This window comes from Oncorhynchus keta, chromosome 13 (assembly GCF_023373465.1).
Source record: "Oncorhynchus keta strain PuntledgeMale-10-30-2019 chromosome 13, Oket_V2, whole genome shotgun sequence".
In the NCBI taxonomy this organism is placed as follows: Eukaryota; Metazoa; Chordata; class Actinopteri; order Salmoniformes; family Salmonidae; genus Oncorhynchus; species Oncorhynchus keta.
In genome coordinates this window covers 7,704,691-7,718,264 of record NC_068433.1, presented here as the reverse complement: position 1 = coordinate 7,718,264, position 13,574 = coordinate 7,704,691, and the positions used below count along the sequence as shown (strand labels likewise).

Sequence of the window (13,574 nt, the reverse complement as noted above, 5' to 3'; positions counted from 1 at the left end):
GTTTATCAGGACAGTTGGCGGGCCTGTTTATCAGGACAGTTGGCGGGCCTGTTTATCAGGACAGTTGGCGGGCCTGTTTATCAGGACAGTTGGCGGGCCTGTTTATCAGGACAGTTGGCGGGCCTGTTTATCAGGCCAGTTGGCGGGCCTGTTTATCAGGCCAGTTGGTGGGCCTGTTTATCAGGACAGTTGGCGGGCCTGTTTATCAGGACAGTTGGCAGGCCTGTTTATCAGGACAGTTGGCGGGCTTGTTTATCAGGACAGTTGGCGGGCCTGTTTATCAGGACAGTTGGCGGGCTTGTTTATCAGGACAGTTGGCGGGCCTGTTTATCAGGCTTGTTATCAGGACAGTTGGCGGGCCTGTTTATCAGGACAGTTGGCAGGCCTGTTTATCAGGACAGTTGGCAGGCCTGTATCAGGACAGTTGGCGGGCCTGTTTATCAGGACAGTTGGCGGGCCTGTTTATCAGGACAGTTGGCGGGCCTGTATATCAAGCTTGTTTATCAGGACAGTTGGCGGGCCTGTTTATCAGGACAGTTGGCGGGCCTGTTTATCAGGACAGTTGGCGGGCTTGTTTATCAGGCCAGTTGGAGGGCCTGTTTATCAGGACAGTTGGCAGGCTTCTTTATCAGGACAGTTGGCAGGATTCTTTATCAGGACAGTTAGCGGGCCTGTTTATCAGGCCAGTTGGCGGGCCTGTTTATCAGGCCAGTTGGTATGCTTGTTTATCAGGACTCTAAGGGCCATTGCTTGGACGGGGGCCGGCCATCCATGTGCCATCAGGAATGGAGTGACACACACACCACAAGGTCTCTTTAGTTTGGGGAAAATCTTTCCACTTCCTCTGTGACTGACTGAGGCCAAAACCACAAGGTGCCCCCCCACCCCCACCCCCCACAAAAACCTTCAGCCTGGTTCCATGTTGTTCTTCCATGTTCACAGAGCTGAGATAACTGGTGATGGTTTTGTCCCACAATCCTAGTGCGCGATGGTTGTGTTTCAGATTATTTTGTGCCCAATATAAATTAACGGTAAACAATGTCATTTTGGAGTCACTTTTATTGTAAATAAGAATATATGTTTCTATGCACTTCTACATTAATGTGGATGTTACCATGGTTACAGATAATCCTGAATGAATCGTAAATAATGAGAGAGAAAGTTACAGAGGGTTAAAGATCATACCCTTAAAATCAAGGGTGTCAATCATTTCAGACAAGACTGTCTTAGATATTCCTGACTGAATCTGGCTCACAGGAGAGAAAGGTATTGGGGGGGGTGGGGGGTCAAAGGTTACAGTGCGTATCTTCCCCCGTCTTCTCCTGACATTACCCACGTGAGACATTCCATCCAGTGCCACATGAAGCAGACAATCGGGTCAGTGTTTTCCTCCGGTGTGCATCCCGTCTGTGTGCGAGGGAGTGAGAGCGTGTCTAGTGACTGTGTTCTATGGGTCATTGTGTTTTCCTCCAGTGTGCATCCCGTCTGTGTGAGAGGGAGTGAGAGCGTGTCTAGTGACTGTGTGTTCTATGGGTCATTGTGTTTTCCTCCAGTGTGCATCCAGTCTGTGTGAGAGGGAGTGAGAGCGTGTCTAGTGACTGTGTGTTCTATGGGTCATTGTGTTTTCCTCCAGTGTGCATCCAGTCTGTGTGCGAGGGAGTGAGAGCGTGTCTAGTGACTGTGTGTTCTATGGGTCATTGTGTTTTCCTCCAGTGTGCATCCAGTCTGTGTGCGAGGGAGTGAGAGCGTGTCTAGTGACTGTGTGTTCTATGGGTCATTGTGTTTTCCTCCAGTGTGCATCCAGTCTGTGTGAGAGGGAGTGAGAGCGTGTCTAGTGACTGTGTGTTCTATGGGTCATTGTGTTTTCCTCCAGTGTGCATCCAGTCTGTGTGAGAGGGAGTGAGAGCGTGTCTAGTGACTGTGTTCTATGGGTCATTGTGTTTTCCTCCAGTGTGCATCCAGTCTGTGTGCGAGGGAGTGAGAGCGTGTCTAGTGACTGTGTGTTCTATGGGTCATTGTGTTTTCCTCCAGTGTGCATCCAGTCTGTGTGCGAGGGAGTGAGAGCGTGTCTAGTGACTGTGTGTTCTATGGGTCATTGTGTTTTCCTCCAGTGTGCATCCAGTCTGTGTGAGAGGGAGTGAGAGCGTGTCTAGTGACTGTGTGTTCTATGGGTCATTGTGTTTTCCTCCAGTGTGCATCCAGTCTGTGTGCGAGGGAGTGAGAGCGTGTCTAGTGACTGTGTGTTCTATGGGTCATTGTGTTTTCCTCCAGTGTGCATCCAGTCTGTGTGAGAGGGAGTGAGAGCGTGTCTAGTGACTGTGTGTTCTATGGGTCATTGTGTTTTCCTCCAGTGTGCATCCAGTCTGTGTGCGAGGGAGTGAGAGCGTGTCTAGTGACTGTGTGTTCTATGGGTCATTGTGTTTTCCTCCAGTGTGCATCCAGTCTGTGTGAGAGGGAGTGAGAGCGTGTCTAGTGACTGTGTGTTCTATGGGTCATTGTGTTTTCCTCCAGTGTGCATCCAGTCTGTGTGCGAGGGAGTGAGAGCGTGTCTAGTGACTGTGTGTTCTATGGGTCATTGTGTTTTCCTCCAGTGTGCATCCAGTCTGTGTGAGAGGGAGTGAGAGCGTGTCTAGTGACTGTGTGTTCTATGGGTCATTGTGTTTTCCTCCAGTGTGCATCCAGTCTGTGTGCGAGGGAGTGAGAACGTGTCTAGTGACTGTGTGTTCTATGGGTCATTGTGTTTTCCTCCAGTGTGCATCCAGTCTGTGTGCGAGGGAGTGAGAGCGTGTCTAGTGACTGTGTGTTCTATGGGTCATTGTGTTTTCCTCCAGTGTGCATCCAGTCTGTGTGAGAGGGAGTGAGAGCGTGTCTAGTGACTGTGTGTTCTATGGGTCATTGTGTTTTCCTCCAGTGTGCATCCAGTCTGTGTGAGAGGGAGTGAGAGCGTGTCTAGTGACTGTGTGTTCTATGGGTCATTGTGTTTTCCTCCAGTGTGCATCCCGTCTGTGTGCGAGGGAGTGAGAGCGTGTCTAGTGACTGTGTGTTCTATGGGTCATTGTGTTTTCCTCCAGTGTGCATCCAGTCTGTGTGCGAGGGAGTGAGAGCGTGTCTAGTGACTGTGTGTTCTATGGGTCATTGTGTTTTCCTCCAGTGTGCATCCAGTCTGTGTGCGAGGGAGTGAGAGCGTGTCTAGTGACTGTGTGTTCTATGGGTCATTGTGTTTTCCTCCAGTGTGCATCCAGTCTGTGTGCGAGGGAGTGAGAGCGTGTCTAGTGACTGTGTGTTCTATGTGACAGCGTCTACATGTGACTGTACGATGTACAAACATACCACTCTCTGTGGGTGGGTGTGTGTGTCTTTGTTCCCCCATTGTCCCGCTCACCCTGAAGCATCTGACTGTGGTCTACTCCGAACACCACTGACCAGTCTGTCTAATGAGTTCTTTCTCTCTGTTCTCGTTTTCACTTATAGGATGTCAGTGGGCGGAGCTACGAGGGTCATCCGTGAAATGGGACACACCTCTTCCTCCTCCCCCCCCAATACGCAGAGGAGACTCTCGCCACACAGGCATATTGTTGTTGTTTTTTGGTTGTGGCCTTTTGGGGGCTTCTTTGCGTTGTATTTGTTTTGGCACTCACTACACTGTGACCTGGATATGGTTAACAAATATATTTATTAAATCAAGTTATTTCTCCATCTCCACGCTGTCTCCTTTGTTACGGGCTACGAGCCGGGTTCGTGACATGCCTCAACCCACATCACGGAACCTTAGTGTATCCATCCCAGTTACCTGCCAACAGATAGGAGTAACCATTTCCAACCAGGAGTAAGTTAGGAGTAACCATTTCCTCTATGGATGTCGCTGAAAGTTAAATATCATAGGCCCTGGTCTCTACATATTCCTTAGCTGTGGCACTACGACACACACACACACACACACACACACCTGAAACTATGTTGTAGGTGAATTCAGCCATTGAGGGAAACCAATAGTATCCTCATCAATTTGAACAATTACCAGACTATATCAAAAGTCGATTGGTTAATTAAAGAGACGGGGAGACAGGGGAACTCATAATGGCACAGTGATCCCCTTCCTAAAGAAGGTTTATGTCAATAGGACCACATAATGCCAGTTATTATTGTCCAGTGGTTGACATTCACTGAAGCAGTAACTTCCCAGACGTGTTGTAGGTGTACGGAACTATTTCCATTGGTAGGTCCAGAGGTTTATGTCAACACAGGTCTCTGGGTAAGTTTACTGTTCAACGGGATCTAGAAGAAGGCTAAAAAAAAAAGGGGAGCTTCCTGCTACGTGTCAAGTGGAATGGTTCCACTGAGGACAGATGAGAGGATGTGGTTGTCTTTTTTTCCCCCGTGAGGCTGTCCAACTACTTGAATTACATTTTAGACAAAGATAACTAGTTAAAAAGAATGTATTAACACGGCTATAAAAATCACTGAACCAGAATCATATAAATACCATTGGAGCATAAGCAGGCTAGTCTTATGTCACAAAAGAACGTAAGAAAAAGTACCTACTTTTAAGTGAAATTTAAGCCTAATTGTCCAGAGAATTCCCTGAATTTTATGCATGTCAAAACTCTCTCCCTGTAACAGCCACTGATAAACAAAACGAAGTTAGGAGTGTCCTGCCCATTAGGAATAAGACTCGGCTGCTGTCTCGGATTCCCTCCTAGCTCCGGCCTACACAGAGCACCCGGCAGAGGAACGGACAGACCAGGGACACACATCTTACAACCACGTGCAGGTCTACACTCCCGTGCTTAAACCACGTGTTGAACTTTTGTGTTTAATCAAACCAAGGCTGAGGATTACGTTTTGGGCCTTTTGTGAGCGACAGACAACAGCTGCATGGTCACAAAGCTAAAGCTGTGTTGGTCACGAAGGAGGACGAAGCAGAACCCCCATATCCTCAAAAGGTCATATCCTCAAAGGTCATATCCTATGTTATTGTTACAGGAGGGTCTGAAAGCTTAGAGCCAAAGCCGGAACTTAAAAGTCATGTGTTTTTGAGGACTTGTTCTTGGCATGTCAATAATAACTCTGGTCTTCCTCCACTCAAATGGAATTAACGCTTGTCGTTTCACATTGTAAATGATGAGAGTGTTTATACCGATTTGGGCATTAAATTTAAATTCTTTAACCAGACAGCAGAAGTCATTCAGCCTGTGGATGCCTCATCTTCATACGGGCCGCCACATGTTTATACCCACACTACTCTTTCCTGCCCGTACCGCCTTACAATTAGAACAATACACATTTAGATTAAAAAGAATTCAATAGGTCAGGATTGGCCTATTATAGCTGCAGCTTTACATTTTGCACAAGGTGACGACAGAAACACAGGCTGGACAGCCTATTCAACGTGCCTCACAGGAAATTAAAAAGCATAGCCCTTGGCAAACCTATCCACTTTGGTGATGAAACTTTGTATCACTGTCGGCAGGCTGGTCTCAGACTAGACGTAACATTGTAGACGAAAACCCAGGGAGATTAAATTAATATGATATGTTACCGTACCAATCGTACCATAAGACTAAAGGTTACTTGGTTGGTCAGGGTATATCTAAAAGTTACTTGGTTGGTCAGTCAGGGTATATCTAAAGGTTACTTGGTTGGTCAGTCAGGGTATATCTAAAGGTTACTTGGTTGGTCAGTCAGGGTATATCTAAAGGTTACTTGGTTGGTCAGTCAGGGTATATCTAAAGGTTACTTGGTTGGTCAGTCAGGGTATATCTAAAGGTTACTTGGTTGGTCAGGGTATATCTAAAGGTTACTTGGTTGGTCAGGGTATATCTAAAAGTTACTTGGTTGGTCAGGGTATATCTAAAAGTTACTTGGTTGGTCAGGGTAGATCAAAAGGTTACTTGGTTGGTCAGGGTATATCTAAAAGTTACTTGTTTGGTCAGGGTATATCTAAAGGTTACTTGTTTGGTCAGGGTATATCTAAAGGTTACTTGGTTGGTCAGGGTAGATCTATAACAAACCAAAAGATTCAAACACACAATCTCATCATGGACAACTTCACCATTTTAGGTCATTAACACCTACCTACGACATTTTAAACTACTTAACATGTTAGCTAACCCTTACCCTAACATATTGTACAAACTGCAATTTGTAACATGGACATCCATTAATTAACAAACGTAAAATAAAACTATATACACACACACAAAAGTATGTGGACAGTACACATTGCATGTGTAAAAATCAAGCACACAGCCATGCAATCTCCATAGTAAAACACTGGCAGTAGAATGGCCTTACTGAAGAGCTCAGTGACTTTCAATGTGGCACCGTCATAGGATGCCACCTTTTCCAACAAGTCAGTTTGTCATATTTCTTCCCTGCTAGAGCTGCCTCGGTCAACTGTAAGTGCTGTTATTGAGAAGTGGAAATGTCTAGGAGCAACAACGGTTCAGCCGCTAAGTGGTAGACCACACAAGCTCACAGAACCGGACCAACGAGTGTCCCGAAACGCATAAAAGTGGTCTGTCCTCAGTTGCAACACTCACCACAGAGTTCTAAACTGCCTCTGGAAGCAGCGCCAGCACAAATAATGTTTGTCGGGTGCTGAAGGAAATGGGTTTCTACGGCCCGAGCAGCTGTACACCAGCCTAAGATCACCATGCGCAATGCAAAGAGTCAGCTTGAGTGGTGTAAAGCTCACTGCCATTGGAGCAGTGGAAACACTGTCTGGAGTGATGAATCACACGACACCATCTGGCAGTCTGACGGACAAATCTGGATTTGGCAGATGCCAGGAGAACGCCATCTCCCCCAATTCATAGTGCCAACTGTAAAGTTTGGTGGAGGAGGTATAACAGTCTGGGGCTGTTTTTCATGGTTCGGGCTCGGCCCCTTAGTTCCAGTGAATGGAAATCTTAACACTACAGCATACAATGACATTCTAGATTCTGTGCTTCCAACTTTTGGGCAACAGTTTGGGGAAGGTCCTTGCCTGTTTCAGCATGACAATGCCCCCATGCACAAAGCGAGGTCCATACAGAAATGGTTTGCTGAGATCGGTGTGGAAGAACTTGACTGGCCTGCACAGAGCCCTGACCTGAACCCCATCAAGCACCTTTGGGATGAATTGGAATGCCGACTGCAAACCAGACCTAATCACCCAACATCAGTGCCCGACCTCAATAATGCGCATGTGGCTGAATGGAAGCAAGTCCCCATAGCAATGTTCCAACATCTAGTGGAAAGCCTTCCCAGAAGAGTGGAGGCTGTTATAGCAGCAAAGGGGGGGGGACCAACTCCATACTAATTCCCATGATTTTGGAATGAGATGTATGTGGACACCTGCTTGCTGAACATTTGATCATGTAGTGTATATCAGTTATTTGTATGTCCCAGATGTTCCTTTACTATGTTAACCTGAGTCCAAGTTGCTGTAGGCTATCCAATAGCAGGTTTATGTAAGGCTACTCTGTTGCAACTAAACCGGGTATACACTCCACGATTTTGTGTAGTGTATACCGACGCTCGTTCAACGTGAGCGGGTAAAAGACGCAATCGAAGGGCTACGGATCTCGTCTTTGAGCAGTCCTAGACGTCCCGATATTTTCAAACATGTTTGATTTTAATCATCACAAACACAATCTATAATGCTCTTTGTAGCGTAAAATGTGGCACGAAAAGTTTTGAGAACGGTGATCTGCAATAGCCAATAGGAGAAGTCGCCAGTGAGATGACGCTGTTCAGCCAGAATGTGTTGACGCTCCATCCTGGAGCGATGCCTTCTAGTAGAAGTTTTGGACTTGCTTTGAACCAAAGGAACAAAAAAAAGTGTGTCAAAACAGCTCTGAAATTCACAAACAACGTTATTCAGTTCAAATTGTTTGCTAGATTTTGATTTTGAACTGTATGGTATGCGTGAACGTCTGACTTTGTGAGGCTTGCTTTGAACCACAGCTCGTAACTACGTTAAAATATAATCAAATCATTGTTTTCGCCAGACAACATGGTATCGAGCATCGTCAGTGAAGACCCTTGTAGTGTAACATCGTTTAAGTGTGCGCGCCACACACAACAAAAATATATTACCGGAGAGACGGTCGTTTAATTTGAAAGGCTCAGCGATGTTAGGATTTTGAAAAGTCGTGGTGTCCACCCAGCCGCACCTTACAGAAACCTCGACTATGAATTAATTATATGTAGCCACCGTACATACACATGACATTGGTCTGTATCTCGTGGTGCAACTTGTAGAGAAATTAAGATGTCAAAAAGCACAAGTTCAACTGAGTCTGCATTGATTTCATTTAAGGAGGCGGATGCGATAATTGGTCCAAAACACGAGGTAAAAATAAGTTGATAACTTACGTGGTACAACACTGATCCCAGTTGAATTAGCCATGCTCAAAACGACTACTGCCCGGCTGTGTGGCGATGTTTTCGGCGTGTGGCAGTCTAGCTTGGACGCTGGCACCTACGACCAAGGAGGACTGTGTCTGTGGAGGGAGGGATATGGTGGTCACTACAGCCACAAACCCCGCCTATTTCTTCAATTCTCTCACAGTGTGATTTTAAACATTACCTTCAATTAAGATCAAAAAAGCTATTTGTTGTTTTCATTCATTTTTGCGATACTGTCATTTTTACTTTGGCTGTGGTAATTAGTGGAAGCCGAGGGGTGCGCGTTCATTTTGACTTTTTGCCTTGAATCGAGTTGGTATTTCCTCATTCGTATCCGAGTTCGGGAGGAACACCCTTTTCTTAAAGCTGTACCATACTTTCTTTAACGAGTGCTTCGTCTGTGCGAAAAAATGATCTGTAATCAGAAATAAAATGGGTATCAATTACAGCTTCGTTATACATTTTGTTTAATTTAAATACAGTTTATATGCATTCTTTTGGATAATATAGTGGTAGGCCTACATCCAAATAGAATTGACCAATGTAATAGACTGTGGTATATTCGCTTGTTAGGCTACCATATATTTCCCACAGTGAAAACGTTTAAAAGGTTTTATATTATCTTAATCGTGTGTATTGTTTTTATGCCTCTTAATGTATTCCCCTTCAAGGGCAACCCATCTTTCAGGGCAAGTGCAGAGCCCCACCTGTTTTAAGCCCCACCTGTTTTGAGGCCCACCTGTTTTGAGTCCCACCTGTTTTAAGCCCCACCTGTTTTGAGTCCCACCTGTTTTAAGCCCCACCTGTTTTAAGCCCCACCTGTTTTAAGCCCCACCTGTTTTGAGCCCCACCTGTTTTGAGCCCCACCTGTTTTAAGCCCCACCTGTTTTGAGTCCCACCTGTTTTGAGTCCCACCTGTTTTAAGCCCCACCTGTTTTAAGCCCCACCTGTTTTGAGCCCCACCTGTTTTGAGTCCCACCTGTTTTAAGCCCCACCTGTTTTAAGCCCCACCTGTTTTGAGCCCCACCTGTTTTAAGCCCCACCTGTTTTGAGTCCCACCTGTTTTGAGCCCCACCTGTTTTGAGGCCCACCTGTTTTAAGCCCCACCTGTTTTGAGCCCCACCTGTTTTGAGCCCCACCTGTTTTAAGCCCCACCTGTTTTGAGCCCCACCTGTTTTGAGTCCCACCTGTTTTGAGTCCCACCTGTTTTGAGCCCCACCTGTTTTGAGTCCCACCTCTGAGCCCCACCTGTTTTGAGACCCACCTGTTTGTATTGTTGCCTGTTTTGCATGTTATTTTGGCATTAATACGTGTGACAATATCAGTTTGAAAACAATGTACAAAAAAATATTGCTTTAATTAATCTGCATACAAACATGGTCTCTTTTTTGCTTTCTTGAGTAAGGCAGCTTCAAAATGCAGGTGTTTCAGCCTAATTTAGTGCTTTCTGTGGTGGTGGTGGTGGTGGTGGTGGTGAGGGGGGTGGTGGTGATGGTGATGGTGGTGGTGGTGGTGGGGCAGCCAGCGGAGTTTAGGGGTTGGCAATGTTCTCTAGTTGCGTTGTGATTGGCTCAGTTTTCTGTCATTCAGGGGTCACTACTTCACCGCAAAATCTTCAAGGAGAGCTCGAAAATTCAAGCCCATTGGGTGCTGCCATAGAGTTACATTAGAAGTGCCCATCCAAGAAGGCTCAAGGTCATTGGCCACAGATAACATTATGTAATCACGTTATCTATACGGTAGGTTTGATTGGACTGATCATGGCAACATCATACTTTCAAAATCTTAGCTGGCAAGCTAGACAAGCAGTCATCTTGCATCAAGTTGACAATCTAATGCCAAATCCTTTTAATTTCTTGTCATATGAAGAGAAATTATTACACAACAACTTTGAGATCGCAAATTCAACAATGACTGGTTGGGAAGGAAACAGTGGCTAACTGGAACCATTGCAAAGCAATCACTGGCCTGCTATTCAGTGGAGTGGGTGTGTGGTCCAAGTCTGGGTTTAAGGGTCTCTTTTCTGTCACGACAGCATGACCTCTGCCACATTCAAAACAACTGGAAACTCGGAAATCTCAGACTTCAGAGAGTTTAAGACAACTGGGAAAATATGGTTTTGAATGGTCATCCGACTCAGATTTCCAAGTCAGGAATTTGGGCCTCTTTCTAGAGCTACAACCTGAAGATCACTGCCGTCATGATTCAACCTTGTTTTTTTTCAGAGTTCCCAGTTGTCTTGAAAGTACCATAAAGCAAGAGAATGCCAGACTTTGATGACAAAGTTCGATGACAAAATGTACCCACAAGAAGGACCGCCGCACCACCTTCCTGTTCAAGTGAGCACAACAAGGTGAGTCCAAAACTGTATTGTATGCTGCTGCATAAATGATGTAATATGCCAGAGAGATATGTATACTGTAGCTAAGAAAGTAATACTAAGTGTATGTTGTGTAGTAAGCTGTTAGTAGCTCATGTGCCTCACCACACCCTTTCCCCCTCCTACTGTTCTGACTTGGTGGTGCACATGTAGCCTATAGCCTGTTTTAGAGAAATGTCATCATCGAATATTGTAAGAGCTTTAACTGTCTGCTTATATTCCCCCTTTATTTATCCTACAGTTCTGACTTGGTGTACAGGGAGAACACTGTAAGAACAGCCCATGTTCTGAATTCTGTTGCTGTATATTTCAAAAGTGCTGTCTAACAAATAGTTAGACTACGTCGGTCCTAGCCACTCATTAATGTCTTAATCTAAATTACGGACTGCCTCTCTTCAGCTCGTTGTCCCCTTATACCATAGTTTATACATCTCAATTGTCAGTAGAAACCACATTTGTTTAAGCAAGTCATATATATCAGCTTTGTTTTTTTAAGGGGAGTAAATGAGGCTGAATGAACTGTTTCGATGCCAGACAAGGCCCCGCTGATAGCCAGGTGTAGAAGTGGTTTCACTCCCATGGTGCAGGAGCTTCTTTAAGTGTTTGCAAATTTAACGATGTGAAAAATGAATGGCTGAAAAACCATTGGAACCATTTCCGTGTTTTATGGGCATTTATGGGGTGGCACAGCGGTCTAAGGCACTGCATCTTAGTGCTTGAGGCGTCACTACAGACACCCTGGTTCAAATCCAGGCTGTATCACAACTGGCTGTGATTGGGAGTCACATAGGCTGGTGCACAATTGTCCCAGTGTCGTCCGGTGTATGCATCATTGTAAATAATAATTTGTTCTGAACTCACTTGCCTAGTTAAATATTTGTATTTATTTAAAAAAGGACACATCCACTGTGGTGGACTTGGAAAACGATACAAATGGCGACAATAGTACTGTTTGCCCCTTTTGAGAAGACATGACCAGGATATGCTTCCTTAAAGTAGATCAATTCTGACTAAAGAGAACTACAAAAATATGTCATTAATTTCTACGTTTGTCCCGAAGAGATCTTACTCGCATAATTGTACATCTAACTAAAACGTTTGGTGCTGTATTTTTCAATGGGGGAAAAAAAGTGCATGAAAACGAATCGCCTCTCATTGAATAACAACAAAAACTTAATGAAATAATCCCTACCAATCACCGACGAAGGGGCGTAGACTTCAGCTCCGAACTTCCGCCTTCCTCCATAAAAACCCTCGCTGAAGTCCAAAACTTTCGTCATGAAATAAATTCATATATTTTACCCAACTGTTTCGACTTCCAAGCATGCTGACGCCTTAAAACACCTTAACTTGAAAGGAAAAAAACGCTTATTGTTTCAGTTTTTTTAGGGACAATAAACGTATCGTACTTAGGCAAACAACAACACAATGTCATGAAGCATGTGCTTGTTTTCAAGTCAAACTACAGTGAATAGCCTATATCGTTTGAAAAACGACTCAAAGGCGTGGTTCACTTTGAAATAACTGCTCCGTCGCCTGTCTGATTGGGTAACCATTTGGACGAGTAATGGGTTTTTTCCTCGGCAGTTTAGCCGTACAAGGTCCAGGCACATTTGCAGGCCAGTAATATGGTGTAATTTGTCAGGATGTATCGAACTAACAGAAACATGCAAATGGGTCGATTTTTAGTGGCGTGTATATGAACTATGATAATTATATGTGCGCAGAGAAAGTTGTATCCGTAGTTTCAGCGTTTGGCTATGGAGGCAAATACCTGCCAAAAGGTCGAATGTCGGGACCGTAAGAAAATCCATACGTAAATTGTTAGGCTCTTTAAAAGAAAGCCATGTGTAAATTGTTAGGCTCTTTAAAAGAAAGCCATGTGTAAATTGTTAGGCTCGTAAAAAAGCCATGCGTAAATTGTTAGGCTCGTAAAAAAGCCATGCGTCAATTGTTAGGATCTTAATTAAGAAAATCAATAAAATCGTTAAAAAAAGCCATGCGTGAACCATGAACGTAAACGTGTCATTTAATCTGTGAACATACCAACGCCTTGTTACTGATTACAGACTAACATTTTATGCTTCAACTAATCTTGTTTTACAATAATACCTTTCAGAGTTTTGGCAGTTTCATCTCACCAACAACAAAAAACACAACGTCTGTAAGGGGGTGCTACTCGAAAAAACATAACTCTAAATAAATAAAAACGGAAAGGGGTATCCTGCATGTTTTCAATTTAACATTCTCTATTACTCCTGTTGAGTTTATTTAATATTTAGGTAGCTAATATGTAATCAAATGTATTTCTAAAGCCCTTCTCAAAGTGCTGTACAGAAACCCAACCTAAAACCCCAAACAAGCAAGCAACGCAGGTGTAGAAGCATGGTGGCTAGGAAAAACTCCCTAGAAACCTAGAGAGGAACCAGGCCAGTCCTCTTCTGGCTGTGCTGGGTGGAGACTATAAAAGAACATGGCCACGACGTTCATAGATGACCAGCAGGGTCAAATACTTTGAAATAACTGCTGGTAATGAATTTGTTTGCCATTTTAATTAAGACTAGATAGCAGTGACGTTTCAGTCCGCTAGGTGTATCTACAGCATGGTCATATCTCTGGGTGAAGTGGACATCCCCATGCGTGCGCCTTATTAAAAAAGAAATACAAAAATAAAGATCAATACATCAAACTACCCCTAGGTGGAGCCATATCCTTTTCTAACAAGCAGACAGACGTTGTCGAGCAGTCTGCACATGCACAGACTGCTGCTGTAAGTTATGGTGCTGTATACTGAACAAAA

The 13,574-nt window shown here is 44.5% G+C and overlaps 1 protein-coding gene across 5 annotated transcripts in view; it reads right to left on the bottom strand.

Moving 5' to 3' along the window:
- The window catches only part of rell1 (RELT like 1), a 62,256-nt gene extending 50,033 nt beyond the window's left edge, over positions 1-12,223 (bottom strand). For 2 of the 5 annotated variants that reach the window (XM_052459298.1, XM_052459299.1), the window contains exon 1: positions 11,967-12,223. In XM_052459298.1, the coding sequence (XP_052315258.1) occupies positions 11,967-12,054 (88 nt within the window). In that variant the 5' untranslated portion in view covers positions 12,055-12,223. Of the gene's footprint in view, positions 1-8,361; positions 8,490-8,575; positions 8,765-11,966 lie in introns of those variants that run through there. The other 3 variants (XM_052459301.1, XM_052459302.1, XM_052459300.1) reach the window with 3 other exon arrangements.
- Positions 12,224-13,574: the final 1,351 nt, after the last annotated feature.